We start from the raw sequence: 16,169 nt of genomic DNA on the forward strand, positions 1-16,169 counted from the left end.
CTAATAGGATGTGGGGCCCAGAAAAACCATTAGACCAGTCAATAGTTTTCCTAAAACCAGGTAGCTTTTCAATTAAATATGACATTTGCATAATTCTGGAACTAAGCACTATTAAGCTTTGGTCGCAGATATGCATTTTTAAAAATAAGGATTGCTTCACGAAATCCCAAATGAATCTTTTGTAGATTTGTGATTTAAACAGGTGACCCCCAAAATTAGTCATATTGGCATTGATCCTGATTATTTATTTTCCAGGGGTATGATATCAGCATTTCATTGTATTAAACAAAGATCATAGAATAATTCAGTACAGGAATTAATGACTAAAACCAAAGATCCATGTTTACCTGTAACTTTTGGAATTATTTACAGATATATTTTTCAGCTCCCTAAATATCTTAACAGTTTATATTTAAGTAAATACAGAATAGCCTTTTCAAAAGCCAGATTAAATGTGTTACCATCAAATATGCTATATGGCAGATTTCAAAAAAACCCATCTCTCAAAGATTTTGCCCCTGTAATGATATTGACCTTGAAACAGTGGATCATATTTTATTGTATTGTGGATTTTATAAGAGTCTTTGGCAGGATGTTATCTGGCCTATTTTAAAATAAAAACAGGAAGAGATGCAGGTAGTCCTCGACTTACGACCACAATTGGGCCCAGAATTTCCATCACTAAGCAATGCAGTCGTAAAGCGAGATGTCACAACTAGAGTCTGTGACTCCACATATATTATTGGTTGTCCTTCAGAAAGTTCCTCTAACATAGTCCTCTTATGCAAGCAAGTGTTGCAACTTCCAGAGTTGAGAAAAGGTGGTAGCATTAGGGTTACATATTTACTCTTCCCTTGACCTTTCAGAACACTTTGACCATAGCAACAGCAGATTTATCTGATGTTATCTGAGCTTCGGACGCCTTTGGATGCAGAGTATATGTGGAATCTTCCATACACAGTAGAGGGTACTTAGAATACTTAGAATACAGCAGGCATGCTAGATATGTGAGAGGAGAGCTTAAATTCAAACATCTTTTCTTTATGAATTGTTTAGAGCTAAATTCAGGAGTGGCGTTTAGTGTGTCAGAACAAGAGCTGCTGCCAAGTTGCTCTTACAAAAAGGAAAGTCAGACAGCATATAAAGACTGAATCTTCCACTGGGAAGAAAAATAAACAAAAGACAAGAACTACTGCTATTATTTACACTGTGTTTCTCCTTGTAACAATGACACCATAAAAGCCAAAACAGGGTGCCTCATATTGGATGTGATGGGATACCTAGTTCATGTGATGGTCTGAAATGAAATGAAATTAGTTCTTATTCCATAGCCCAATTGGAAGATTATGTATATGAGTATCATAGTGGCATGGCTATTTTTCTTCTGCACTTTTGGAACTTTGAAAAGACTTGTAAGAAATAAGACAAAGATGCTATATATCTATTTATTCTTTTCATCTACTATCCAGAAATTGTTGATGTCTTGAATTAGTGCTGGAGCTGGTAAAACTCTGAGTACTAGATTATGCTTTAATTCAGTGAAGATGGAGGAGGCTCCTGTTGGAAAGAGGAAGGACTCTGAGTTTGGGATGGAACATGTTTTAGGTGAGGACCAGGTTGCAGCCCTGCTTAGGGGTAGCTAAGCCCAGATTAGATTGGTATATCTGCTGTATTAGTTTCTGAGAGAGAGAGTTCTGACTATGGTAACACATACCTGTCATATACATGCTGAACAGTTACAGTGCTCTCTGTTTGAGCCTACCTTAAAAGTACTTTTGGAAATTTCAGCTGTCCAGAATGTTGTGACAGATTTTTAGTATGTGCTTGGGATCATGTTACATCTATCTGAAATGCTTTCACTGATTGCCGGTTTGTTTCTTAGAACACTCAATGTATTAGCGATAACTTTCAGAGCTCTAAATGGCCAGTGTTCAGGATATATGATCAGTTGCCTCCTTCCATAGTTGCTCATTAAGAACAATTGGAAGGCTTTTAGTTGTGTTTCTTTCTATGACATCTTTCTCTGTTGTACTGTAGAGACATCTAGTCATTCATCTCTTTTTGAAGGAGCTTCTGCACCTCCTTATGAACTGATGAACAACAGATCTATAGATGAAAAGCAAGGTTCAGGAGATAATGGTAGGTAATAATAATAACAACATCCACATCTGGTGTGGGAAGATGGCCCTCTCTCCCTCTTTTATATTCAACCTGAGGAATATTTCTAGGACTTTGATTTAAATTATAACCTGAAATATATAAAAGGATTGCGTTTTTAAATATTTTGCCTTGCAATTCTTAATCACTACTGATAATCAATATGTAATTTGCAGGAGGATAACTTCCTTTTTAATGAAAAAAAAAAGATTTCTAGTTTTCGGAGTTTGAAAAGTCTCTTATTTTTTTAAAAAACAGATTGACAATCTATAGAAATTGTTTATAGTTTAGGGCTCTTGTGCATCCTACATTTCAAGATTTTCTTCAGCCATTGCCTTTTCATTGACCAACCAGGCATTTGACCATAGAATGAGACCTGGGCATATCTTGCCAGAAGAGTCAGTGATTCCCACCATATTTCCACTAGAATGCTTGTCCTAATTCCATCATCATATCTGTCTGTAGTCTACATACATAAAATTGTTGCTGACATACTTTCATCTCACCCATTCACTAGATTTCCAAACACATAATGGCTATCATCACAGTGGATAACCTTAACGTGGTTTTCAGTATGTAAATCAGTCTTTTCTGGTTCCCTCCAAATCCAATGGATCTATGACTTCCTGTCAACCTTACTAGGTAGACCAGACCAGGAGATCAACTCCACAGGAAGGCTAAAATGACTTTTATTGAAATTGGCTATAATAATAGAATCTTGCAAGTTTGATTATGCTCTATCTCCTCCTCCTTACAGTTCAGTGAATTAGGTAGGCTTCTGCCCGAGCCACTTGCTGTCTTCTGGACTTAAAATACGTTTCAGCCCCTTTTGCCTAGGTAATGGTCCTTGCATATCTCTGTCAAGGTCAGCTTCCTGGCTGTTTGCAATTCCAGAACTGTCAATCAGCATACCATTGCCACCAGCTGCAAATGCTCCAATATATCTGGAGGATGAGCACAGACAATCTGTATTTGTAAGATTCAATTCCTGAACAGTATGCAATGGCTTAATCCACTTGTATTATCCTGGAATGAAAGAAAAAGGAGAAAACTTCCACTGTCATTTATTATTATTTTGTCTCTTCTTGCACTGCAGGAAACAAATCTTTGTCTGGTTTACTTGATCAGAGCCCCCCTCGACATCTAAGTGACTGGAAGTAAGATAGTATTTGACTAACTCATTTCTGCTGATTTAATCAAATGGATAAAAATGCTGGGTAAAATCTTGAATCTATTTCTCTTCATACACATCTCCTTTTCATATGCAGGGGCCTAGGACACAACATTTATTGCAATCCCCAGCCCCCAGTGCATCTAAGTACATCATATGCCAATGTAATTTTTCTGCCATTTCCCTTGTCACATCTCCAGTAAGTGTGTGTGTGTGTGTGTGTACAACATAAAATACAAGGATACATAACAGCATAACAGTACAAGGATAGATAACAGGTAAACAAGGCACGAAGAGTTATTTAAACTCTTCGTGCCTTGTTTAGCTGTTATCTATCCTTGTTCAGTGATCAAATACTTTTCTTTCAAGGTATAAAATTAATTAATTAATTGTATCATTAATTAATTAAATTATAACCCCATTCCCTCCTCTCTCCTAGTGGTGCTGGAGGAGAGACTTCACATGTAGTACCCAACCACTTCCACATGAATTGGAACCCCTTCCACCCCCCATCACGAAAACAGCTTACCTAGAAGTGATCCGTACAGCTTGGTTTCCCACCCCATGCAGTCATGCCTTCAGCATGGAGACATCTCTTCACTTACTTCATCAGTGCTACTAGGACTCTCATGTTGAACTGAATAAGTGACGGAATCACTTGAACTGCCTTGAAAGAAAAATAATGATCCATTTGACCATTTTAAATATGGGTGGAAAAATTCCTCTTTGTATTTGGGGCCCAGCGTAGGACAACCAATCTGTGATAGGTGTTGTGCACTGAATATAATATACACATCAACCCCTCACCCACCCAGGAGGTCTTGTGTTTGTGATACTCTGTTCACAGTGTCCTCTTTTTCACATCAGAGATTCTATTTCTTTTGTAATTATATGTCAGAACAAATTAGTGCTTTGCCTAGAAAATGGTGACAGCTATAGATTTTCTATATTGATCCCTTCTCTTTACTTGCTACCTGTTTGCTATGTCGAGTTTTGATACCAATTAAGTAAAAAATAAGATAGAAACTTTACATTTGGTTTTCCCTAGCTAACAACAACAATCTTCATCTTAAACCCCCTTAGCTACCCCGGTAATTCTTTTATTTTTTATTTTAATTTTAAAAAACCCTTCAGGACTTGATTTTAATTCTCTGGCTGATAATATTAATTAGCTGGAGCTCTGCCCTTTACAATCCTGAGGACACTCTTATACATGTTAGCACTTCTTACCTATAAAAAATTCTCTTCTGGGTAATAAAAAACATGATATCGATTGGAGAAATGTATATCAGAGTAGCCTGGGCACCCGATTCAGTCCTCTGGAAACGTCCCAACATTGGTCCCTCCAAACTTGATGCTGAGGTATGTGGTGAGACTGGAAAAATTGAGCTCCGTTTTCTATGTATCAGGACAGGATAAAACACATGGCTATAAGTTGTAGACCAGGATAAAATGAACTTTACAAGAAATTGATGCATTTATATGAGTTGGAATTATGCCAGGTATCGTAGGCATCTATGCAGGATGCATAGGGTGTAAATTTTTAAATTACACTCCTTTAAACTCTGTTTTCATTAAGGCACCTGTAATTTTGTTGCATTGAAAGAAAAGTAAGTACTGTAAGGAAAATTCAAGATAATAGCCTCCACTACTGGGGCACCTATGCCAAAGATTGGGTGAAGAGGATTTGTTAAGAGGAACATCATTCTCCTTATTATTCCTAAGAAACAAGGGTGTCTCTTCCTGAATGAAATGACAGCATCTTGTTTCTGAACCCAAGGCATAGGAGTTGAAAAGAGTCTGGTCCATACTGCTTACTTCAGAAGATGAAAGCACTCTTAAGCAGGCATCCTAAAATTATTTTGGTGAACAGTAGTTTTGTGTGGAGTGCAGGAGGTCCTCCTTCACATAGGATGGTCCCTGCCACTGACAACTCATACTGGCAGACAGAGTAAACTCAGTGTTGTTCTTTCAAAAAATGTCCACCCAGTTCACAGCTTAACCAATGATTCTCCAGGTGAAGGAAACAAATTGGGGAAAATAGGAATATTTATTTACTAAATTTGTTTATATTTCAAATTTGGTCGCTGCCCATCTCACTCAAATGGGCGGTTTGAAGAATAGCAGTTCTGATTTCATTACATACGATAATTTTAAGGGCTCAAAACGTCAGGATGTAAAGCTTTCTAATAGTTATTCCAAACCTGAATGAAGTAGTGCATGTCTATTTTCTTTTCCTCAGCACACTCTCCACCTCTGAACAAGAGATTAAAGATGCATTTCTACAGTATGCAACCGCCAAGTTTTGCTATAGGACTGCCCCTGCAAAGAGTATAAAAGTCCAGAAGCTAACTCCTCTCAACACATACAGAGTATGTACTATAGTTGCACGTTCCTTGAAGATTGAACTCTTGGAAGTCTGGCCTGTGCTGGAACAAAAACTGCTCTCAGGCTTTCTCCTGGGTATCACTCCCAGTCAAGGTGTTAAACATCTAGGTTTCCTAACATCATTCCTTATTATACTTTCTTCTGTTTCATTTAGCACTCAAATTTATGAAATATTCCTTAAAAATATAAGTACCTCTTCAGTTGAGAACCAACGTTGAACTTTGTAGAGAGAACAGTCAGCATCAAAAATCTATATATCCTTTACAGTGTTTTCCCCCTAGCAGCGAAAATGTGGTGTAACTGCATAAGATTGCACTGAGAAATGGGAATATAGCTATAATCTAAGCGCACACACACATTTATTTATTTATTTTATTTATTTATCATATTTATATAGCCGCCCATCTCACACAACGTGGCTCTGGGTGGTGTACAACAATTAAAAAATAAATACCTAAAAACAATGACACATAAAAAAACTGTAAAAACACACAAAATAGGAGGGGATAAAATTAATAAGGGAGCCATCATAAAATCTCCCTGGTCCCCTGGGATCCCAGGCCTGACCACATAGCCAGATCTTGAGGAACTTACAGAATATTAAGAGGGATGGAGCTAATCTCCTTCCGGAGGGAGAAGATTCCACAAGGCGGGCACCACAGCAGAGAAGGCTCGCCTCTTGGGACCCGCCAAATGTAGTTCTCTAGCAGATGGGATCTGCAGCATGCCTTCTCATGGGGAGAGGCGGTCTCTCAGGTAACCTGGCCCCATGCCATGAAGGGCTTTAAAAGTCAAAACCAGCACCTTGAATTGGATCCGGAAGCAAACTGGGAACCAGTGCAGCTTGCGAAGCAGAGGTGTAACGTGTACCGCCCTAGGGGCACACATAACTGCCCATGCTGCTGCATTTTGCACCAGCTGAAGCTTCCAGATACTTTTCAGGGGCAGGCCCATGTAGAGTGCATTAGAGAAATCCAAACGGGAGGTAACTAGGGCATGAGTGACAGTGATTAGGTCACTCATGTTTATATACATGTTTGCCATTGTTATTGATTTGCAATTAACAAAATGTTTCAAGAAAGAGCATCAAAAAAGAGGGGCCATCAAAGAGAAGTGCTACAATATTAAATATGTCTCTCTGTCTCTCTCTGTCTCTCTCTCTATGGTATACCAAAGAGAGAATAAGATACAAGTTCAAATTCAAAACAGTATATATAAAATAAAAAAGAAGGAACATAATGATAAAAAATGAAATACATTTTTAAATGGTTATATAATAGCAAACAGTTTTTTCATTATGTGAGTAGAGAACCAATTCAAAGGCAGAGAATGGATAAAGATATGTTGTGAATTCAGGTTTCTAAATCTAGAATAGCCATTATCTTTCCATAAAAACAGAACATTTTTGTTATATTCCATATTCAATTCCAAGCTTTTCATAAATCAATAAATTCCATGTTTTCAGTATATAGTTCAATATCATATGAACCTCTTTAAATATTATATAATACCTCTTCCCCCAAAGCATCCTGACAACATTAAGAGGCAACTGTAGAACACACCCAAATTATATGTATTGAAAGCCCTCAAATCATGCCCTTACCTACTCTGAAGCATCTGATTGCATCCTGGCAGGACCACTTGAACTCAAATGCATAGTTTCATCTGATTGTGTAGCTACTGTGCTAACCCAGAGAAAGATGCAGCTTCTTTAAGAAGGTGCTAAGAAGTGTGGTACCATTTGGGCTTTGGATTCAATACGTACACTTCCCTGTAATCAAATCAGTGCACTTCTTGAACTAATATGTGAAATGGAACTTATGCTGTCCACTAGATTATGCATTTAGTGAAAGGTCTTGTCCAAGGGCATCCATGGGTATGTGTAGATGCATGATTTACAAATCCAAAATCAATATTTGCAAACAAGTTTGGCCTCAAATTTCTATCGTCTTTAGTGTATGTAAGGTAATTATTTCATAGTGAACAAAAGTAGTTTACACTAACTGGAATAATTAAAAACAAAACAGTAATTGTTTCACTTCAAAGCATTAGGGCTGGGTTTTAAAACTTCTCAAAAGGTCCAGAACCAGGTTCTGCTAATTGGTGGTTCAGATTTCCACATCAGAAGCCAGTCTGCTTTCCAAGGATGGCCATTTTTGTTCAAATACTTAAAACTTCAGTTTCAGTTTAATGAATTATTTGCTGTTTTCTGTTCCCAGTATCGGTTAGAGACTTTCACTGAAAGTAGAGAGACATCCTTGGCTAGTGAAAATTATTATGGTGAGTAACTTGTGGGAATGAGGAAAATTTTCCCGAATGACTCTTTTGCAAGAGATTACCGCTTTGAACCCCTCAGGATACCAATCCAAGTGTCAGACCATTGGTTACACTCTAACATGTGGCAGGGGAGAGCAGAATAACATTTAATGGAATCAGGACAAACTAGTAGATAGGTCTGGGACATATACTACCTCTCTCTCTGTCTCTCTATGTTTGTTTGTGTGTGAGAGAGAGTAAAAAGAATTAGTATGATTACTTGTTGTGCATTAATTTTTCCCCTTCCATCATACTAAAAGTTATCCTTTCGGAAGGGCGCCTGGCATCAAACTCAGGGCTTCAGGAGACTCCATTTGTGACAGCCTGAGTTAAAGGGCTGGACTGGAATGAGAATAAGCCTGTTTCAGCTATCAAGTGCACTAGGAGGCTTTCTTTTCTCACCCAACTTAATTGAAGAATTGACTTGCGTATCCTGAAGAGGTCCTGAGGATTAAAAGTAGAAAAACAAAAATGCAGTTTAGGAAAGCTGCCACAATTTTTATCCATGTTCCAACTGAGAAAGCAATATACCATTTCACTTTTGTTTCCATCATCAGAGGATCTGAGTTTCTGAGTAGTCGCAGGCATGTCAGTCTTTATGTAGAACTGGATACAATGACATTCGTTTATGCTAAGCCAAGGGCAGGCTGTACATCTCTCCCTGTAGGAATAAAAGTTTGTCTGTAGTCCTTTTAAGATGGGAGCTTTTTATATTGCAGGTAGAAAAAATTTTAAAAAGAAAAAAATGTAAACATCTGATTCCTTAGTTGCTATGACATTTCCATTGAATGAAAATAATATGAAGACTCTTTTCTCTCAGTTAATAAAGGCTTTGTGTACCATCTGTTCATCATTTCAGTTAATATACTTATTTGGAGGGTACCACTAAGAATGCTTTTGTCAAACCAGAACAACATTATTTTTAAAAATGTTCAGCACAATCTGAACTGAGAGGTGGGGGGGTGAAATGGGTCAACAGCTATTGCCAAACCCTTGTGATGGTTGGGGCAGGCTATGTAAGCAGACTTACTTCACTTCTGGTCGCTTGCTTTCCTGATCCATTGTCCACCTCTTGATTCCAGTTTGGGGAAGAATGCCTGGAAAATAAGCACAAGGGGAATGAACATAAGACTTAGGTTATCAGTATCTGACAAATAGCCTAAAAGTCCCCAAAGCTTGTCAAGCTCTCAGGCTGCATTTCTATTCCCAGTCATTACTGAGGAAGTCCTTTAGAGCTTCTCAGTAGATATGTCCAGGATTATACTGTAAGTTCCTAAAGAATAGATGTATTTATGTATGTATGTATGTATGTATGTATGTATGTATGTATGTATAGGGCTGACCATCTTGCCAAGGTGACCCTGAGTGGTAAATAAGTTTAAAAACAACAATATAAATTAAAATACAAAATGAGCCATACCTAATCAAAGGGGAAAAAAAAAGAAAGGACACCAAAGATAATAGCTCCAAAATAATTACAAACCACATGGGCTCCACTAACTTCCTGACTCCCATGCCTGGGTTAGGGTCAGGGCCAATCTGGTCTCAGGTGGTCGGGTGTTCCAATCTGGTCAGGTGGTTGGCATGTACCATGACAGAAAAGTCATGAATCCCACTAGATGGCATTCCTTAATCAACAGGATCTGGAGCATGTCCCTACTGTCAAATCTAATGGGGTGGGTAGAGGCAATTGGAAAGAGGTGATGCCTCAAATATCCTGAGGTGGTTGAAGGAATCCTGGGAAAATGTCTTTTTTAAAATAGCTACAGTACTTATATATGGCAAATTACTTAAGATTTTTTTTTTTTTTTTAAATCTGTACTATTTTACAGAACACCATTTAAGCAGTATGTATGGTTCATCATCAGCTGTAGCCAAATGTTTGTCTCCTTTAAGGCCAAAATAGGTAATGGGATGAGATTAATGACCATACTGATTTAGTTTTTGATTGATTGAGGAGGGTGTATGTGTTTGGTCTTCCAGGTGGATTCGTGGACTCAGCTGCTGTTGCACCCCCACCCACCCCATGGGAAATCACTGTGGATCCACCTCCCCTGTTTACAGACTGTGAAATGCATATCCCGGTACCCCACTCATATTTGCTGGAGGTAAAACAAATATTTCTTACTCTCCTTAGGATTACAGGTATATGCTGCTTTTCTAAAGTATGTGTTTTTTTGAAGCTGTGGCTATATATGAAATCAGTAAGGGAACCAAGTCAATATTTTCTGAAGCTGGCTGGGGAATTCTGGAAGCTGAAGTCCACACATCTTAAAGTTGCCAAGGTTGAAAAACACTGCACTAGATGAACCACTTCTATGACTTATTTCTTGGGCTATTTATTAATGATATGTTAATGTTTTACTGATTACTCCCACTTTTAAAATGTTCTTAGAAATGTTCAGTATTTTGAATACTGCTGTAGTCTCCTAAAAACTTGAAATAATTACTCCTAGAATATAAAATTACTATTAAAATGGTTTTGTTGGCAGTTTGCTTAAGAAAGTAGAAGCATAAGGACGTTAAAGCTTATGAGATGATTGAGTGGATTACAAATATAATAACAATAAATCACAATAAAATACCAGCAAAATTCTGAATGATCAGGTCACAATTAACTTAAGTTGACTCATCATGCAAGAACATCACCATGTTATTCCCTGAGAGGAGGAAAATGAAGAAGTGGATTCCAAAAGACATATTTAAATTCAGGGCATATATTGCTGGTTATTCTACAAAATCTAGTAAAAAGTAAAAAGAGACAGTTTTCCAATCAGTCTAGCAGCCTCTGAAAAAGGCATTGTGGGTGGGTGGAAGTACAAAAATATGTCACATGCCATTAATGGCTCTTGTTATAGGAAGTGAAAGCAAATTGTGACTCATCTTTATCTATTTCATTGGTTCTCAACGGGGGGGCGGTGGGAGGATGCTGAGGGGCAGTGAACTTGTTTTGGGCAGTAGGGGGGCGGTGGGCATGTTTTGGGTGGTAGAGGGGTGATGAGCATGTTTTGGCATTCGAACTTAATTTTAAAACTCCCCCCAAAAATTATTAAATCGATTATCCGGTTTGCACCATTTGTACCAACAATAAAACGAACTTACGCGACAGCTGCCCTCACGCACTTCTAAGAATGGCGAGACGAATTTGTATTCTAGGTAGGCTGACCTTGAAGAACTCGACACTACGATTCTTCTCCAATCCCAACCAGCACAGCGCATGTGTCAGCTGTTTTCCCGCGCGATTAATCGCAGCGCATGCGTCAGCTGTCTTCCCGCGCGATTAATTGCAGTGCGTGCGCTGAGCGTCCTTTCAATATGAATGTTTGATTTGACCCGTGTTTCTTGAGTTGCTTTTCGTTTGCTTCATTTTTTTTGCATTAGTCATTTTAATTTTAATAAAAGGAATGCAATTACCTTCCAGGGCAAAAGTATCGAGTTAAATCGAACAAATTTGGTGTGTAAGTCTACTGAAAAAAATTACTTAAAATTTTTGCCTTTTATAATTCAGTAACTCCCCCCCCCCCATACCCTAAATTACAGGATTTTCACAAAGGGTGGCGTTGAAAATTTTTCCACTCCTTAGGGGGGCAGCAGCTTCAAAAAGGTTGAGAATCACTGATCTATTTGATTATTTGCTTTTTTAAAATTGGTTACTTTAAGTTCTTTGAAATGAACTACTATCTCTAATGTGGTATTAGCTGTTTCACTCTCTGGTTTCTGATCTTGGTAGCGAAAGTGGGTTTTGCAGTTTGAAACCCAAAGATAATATTTTAGTAGATAACCTTTAAAAAAACAGCATTCGTATTTGGCAAGGAAGGTCTCTACTAGTTTATAAAGTCTTGCTTATGCTAATACCATCTCCATTTTAAAGATCTAAGTTAAACCTACTTAATTCTAATTAGCTACATGGTACTAAATGCTGTCTTTTGCCCCTTCTACAAATTGTGAAATCTGGATAAACTTTAAACATCTGTTTCAATATGAACCATATCAAATTTCGTGCTGTTAATAGTCTTGAGATCTTTACAATTACTTTTATTATAGAATTTCTGGGATTTTAAATGGAAATTATGATTTACCCAGTTCAGGGGACAATAGCTTTCTGAAATCATTTTTGGGGAGTGGATTTTTCTCTTTTTATTACATTGGTATAGGTATCCACAAGACTCCCATTGAAAAAGACAAACAAACTAAATGAAGATCATACTGACAGCACTTTAAAATTCTATCATGAGAGGAAAAAGAAATATTTTTCAATTTGAACTTTTCATGTACTGTATTTATAGATGGAAAGATACAGTTGGAAAAAAACTAAGGCATGATAAAATGGAATAACCACATGGATGTCAAAAGAAAAAAATTATGGGCAAAATTATCCTGCTTGCTGAAGTTTCCCATTATTTTAAGAAAATTAATAAAATTAAGGCTTGGGAACAGTAATTCTCAAGTGAAGTAGGGCTATCCTGACATCAGAGCCTTTCCAATGGTTTAGTTTTGTGTCCTTTGCTTTACTTTCAGAATTGCCGAAACTGCAATGGGCGTGGTGCCATCATGTGCCAATCCTGTAAAGGAAAGGGCAAGGTATGTTGACACAAGAAACATTAGAACATTCCTTTCAGATGTCAGTGCTTCCTTTTGTGGAGAATTTCATTTAGAAATTATGAGAAGAAAGACTACCTGTGAAAGAGCATCCTAAATCCAAGAAAATAGGATCAAACAAGTGAAAGTGTATTTTTTTGAAAGACAATTGAAAAGCAGGACCTGCCACAGAATGTTACCATATATATTCCTCTGTTCAGCTCCAGTTAGATAGTAATATTCTCTCCTAGGATTCTTCATTCCAAGTCCCCTACACCTGTTTGTTCTAAGGTTGTACTGAATTAAAGGCTGATTATCTTCCACACTAGCTGATATAATTAACTAGGCAATTTGACCCAGTTTGGATGGTTGTATTTTAGCTTCAAAATGCAGCTGTCAGAGACCTGGTCTTTCATTCATAAAGCTGAGGAACAAACCGCACTGTGTGTTCTGGACCTGTAGGAAATAAAACCTTCAGTCAATTTGCAAATTTGGCTGTTATCTTTAGGTCAAATGTAATGTCAATTAATCAAGCAGCGACAACATAAATATTACCATCAATAGCAAAATGAAATAAACTCTGGCACTTGGAAATTATTTAATATCATGATAACATTAAATACAATGACCTGCATATGGCATCTAAAAATTGTGATGAGAGCTCTGCAGAGTAACACCACCAGGTACAGTAGGTGTATCTCTTATAACTCACTTTGGGAGAAGGCCCCTGAGGAGGATCTGAAGTTTTGGGCAAAAGTATTGTAGATAATCCAGTGGTTTAAATAATCTGAACTGGGCTGGAAAATTAATTGGGAAGGAGCCAGTGCATATTAGCTTTGGAACCTAGCATGCTTGGTAGCTATAGAATATGAAGTGGCAAATTGAAACTGCAATATGTTGGGGAACATTTTGCTTGGCTGGAACCTAGGACAGGAGCACTTATTTAGGAGAGGGAATACACTGCCCCATTTTGTTGCAGGTTCTGCTTGTTAGCGTGTATTCATTAGGAAAACACCTGGCAACTGTGGCTGATGATGTGAATAAGAAGGCAGCTGAGGTGACATTGGTGGAAAACACAGAACGTATTTATTTAGAAGGATTATTGGCTGCCTCAACTGAAGCCAGCTCTGAGCAGTATATAATTCCCCATCTTTGTAAATTTAGATTAAAACAAAATTACATTATAAATAATAACCATGGGGAGCAAAAAGAAAAAAAATGAAATGAAAAACCAGACATATCATACTCAATGGACCAAAAATTAAAAGGCCATTTCACAAACAGGGGCCAATCATAACTTCCCAGCCCTGGTGGCCTGATGGAACAGCCATCTTTAATGGACTTTCTAAAAGCCAGAAGGGTTGTCTGGAAGCAAGCTATTCCAGAGGAGGGCTATGTGTGAGCAATGGAAAAGGTCTGCTGCCAATCTGTGCCTTCCCTGTAGATAGCAGTCCCTGGGAGATGAGATCCAGAAACAGCCCAGTTTCCTTGAAATTACTGGGCAGGGTGATGTTACTGGGAGAAGAAGACCCCGCAGAGAGCCAGGCCCTAAATCATGAAGGCCTTTAAAGATGACAGCCAGCACCTTGAATTGTACCATAAGTCCAGTGACCATATTTTCTTGGAAAAAATAAAGGACAATCCTGAAAAAGGGGCAAATCTGAAAGAAGTTCATAAGGATAAAATTTTTTAATTGTATATGTTTATAACTGCTTTGCAAAGGAAAATGCAAGAGCAAAACCAAGAAAAGCCTTTAGAAAAACACATATTCTAATAAAAATATCTAAAATCAACTTATGTAAATTTATTTTAAAAAGACAATTCAATCTCCATATTTTTCCCATAAATGGGAAAGACTGTGCATTAAGTGGTACCATTTGTATGGTAAAAGTTAAATGACCAAAATAAAGGACGAAAGTGAGTTTTTGAAAAATGAATAAATCTAAAGGACAGCTTTCTGAAATAAAGGTCTGTCCTTTATAATAAAGGATGTATGGGCGCTGAAACCATAAGCCATCTGAAAACCAGCATATCTCTCAGAGTGGAAGTTTAACTGAGGGGGTTGGCTTCTTGGCTGCCTATCTGAAAGGCCATAAAATACCCATTCCAAAATAGATTTTATTTTGTTTACTTTTGGTGCAGATTTGAATTTTACTGGTCTTAACTCAGGTTTGATGGCTTTTATTGTAAACCACCAAAATAACATGAAACATAGTTGTTGTTGTTTTTTAAAAAAATGAAATAAAAATTGCATTGCATTTCTTCAAATATAGAAAAAGTGTTCCATTTGTAATGGGAGTGGGTTGAATTCAGCAGAAGACAATGCCTGCTCGTGGTGTTTGGGTACAGGAGACAACCGGTAAGCTTTGCTCCAATCAAAACTTCATTTCTATTCCTGTAATAGTTTTCATGATAAACTTTTATTGGATGGTCATATCTCATCTAGGTCTTTCAGAAAAGATAAATTAGTGGTTTTATATATTTTTAAGATCTATATCATCTAGCATTCGTGTTTTTTTTTTAGATTTTTTTATCCTGCCTTTATTATTTTTATAAATAACTTAAGGTGGCGAACATACCTAATACTCCTTCCTCCTCCAATTTTCCCCACAACAACAACCCCATGAGGTGAGTTGAGCTGAGGGAATGACTCACCCAAAACCACCCACTGACTTTCATGCTCAAGGCGGGACTAGAACTCACCGTCTCCTGCTTTCTAGCCTGGGGTGTTAGCCACTAGGCCAAACTGGTTTCTCCTCATTTTCTTTCCCCATGAAAGTAGATCACTTGCACTAACATTCCTATAGTGAAATGTGATTCTAATCAGTGGACTAGGAATAATGATTCCTTATATGTGGCAATAAAGGACCAGAAAGAATGGAAGCAGGGAGTAAGACGTTCTATTTGCCCAGAAGACAAAGGACTGCAATATATCTACCATAAATGAATTATTTTTTAGGGTCTCAAGATAGTTTATAAAGGACAATCCTGGTGTCAAAAGTGACATCACCTTGTAGTTGTGGGGATTCCTGCAGGTAACTAATATTGAAACCTAGCATGGGAAAGATATCCCCACCTGCTTTTATTTTGACACAGCTGCTGGATGGTCGGATTGGAAACAAAATTAATTTGGACAGACCTGCTATGAACTGTTTCCAAACTGTATATAGAAGGAGACAATCAGGCATAGGCCCTCATTTGCCTCAGGCAGACCATATGCACCTTGCATATACACCTTGCACCTTTGCTGCTGTTGCAGATAAGGAGGACTATCACCTTGGTTTGGGAAAATGTAATGAATATATTGTGTCCTCGTGAAGCTGATTCACTTGAGGGCTAACTTTCACCTGGGGAATTTGCTGAATCAGTATGGCAACTGCATGAGAAAGCAGACAGCAGGGGTTGAAATCAAATGATCAGTGGGCATTTTTGGCAAGAGGCTCTTTTAAACGCTACAGATGGAAAGGGCCTGACATTTAGCAGGAAATATTTGATTGTTTCTGATCCAGAGGTGCAGATAGCACTGGACTTTATAAACAAGATTGGCCATTGTATGAAC

General features: G+C 37.8%; 1 protein-coding gene across 2 annotated transcripts in view; it reads left to right on the plus strand.

Moving 5' to 3' along the window:
• Positions 1-16,169, plus strand: part of LOC103054523 (protein SSUH2 homolog) — a 32,638-nt gene that overhangs the window by 5,790 nt on the left and 10,679 nt on the right. The window contains exons 3-9 of one of the 2 annotated variants that reach the window (XM_007439698.3): positions 2,038-2,139; positions 3,254-3,314; positions 5,571-5,700; positions 7,936-7,996; positions 10,016-10,140; positions 12,551-12,613; positions 14,884-14,969. In XM_007439698.3, coding sequence (XP_007439760.1) covers positions 2,038-2,139; positions 3,254-3,314; positions 5,571-5,700; positions 7,936-7,996; positions 10,016-10,140; positions 12,551-12,613; positions 14,884-14,969 — 628 coding nt within the window. Of the gene's footprint in view, positions 1-2,037; positions 2,140-3,252; positions 3,375-5,570; positions 5,701-7,935; positions 7,997-10,015; positions 10,141-12,550; positions 12,614-14,883; positions 14,970-16,169 lie in introns of those variants that run through there. The other variant, XM_088134317.1, reaches the window with a different exon arrangement.

The sequence above is a fragment of the Python bivittatus genome, unplaced genomic scaffold, assembly GCF_059951505.1.
Source record: "Python bivittatus isolate LINGU-HERP-01145 unplaced genomic scaffold, Pbiv_v1 ctg000080_np1212, whole genome shotgun sequence".
NCBI lineage: Eukaryota > Metazoa > Chordata > Lepidosauria > Squamata > Pythonidae > Python > Python bivittatus.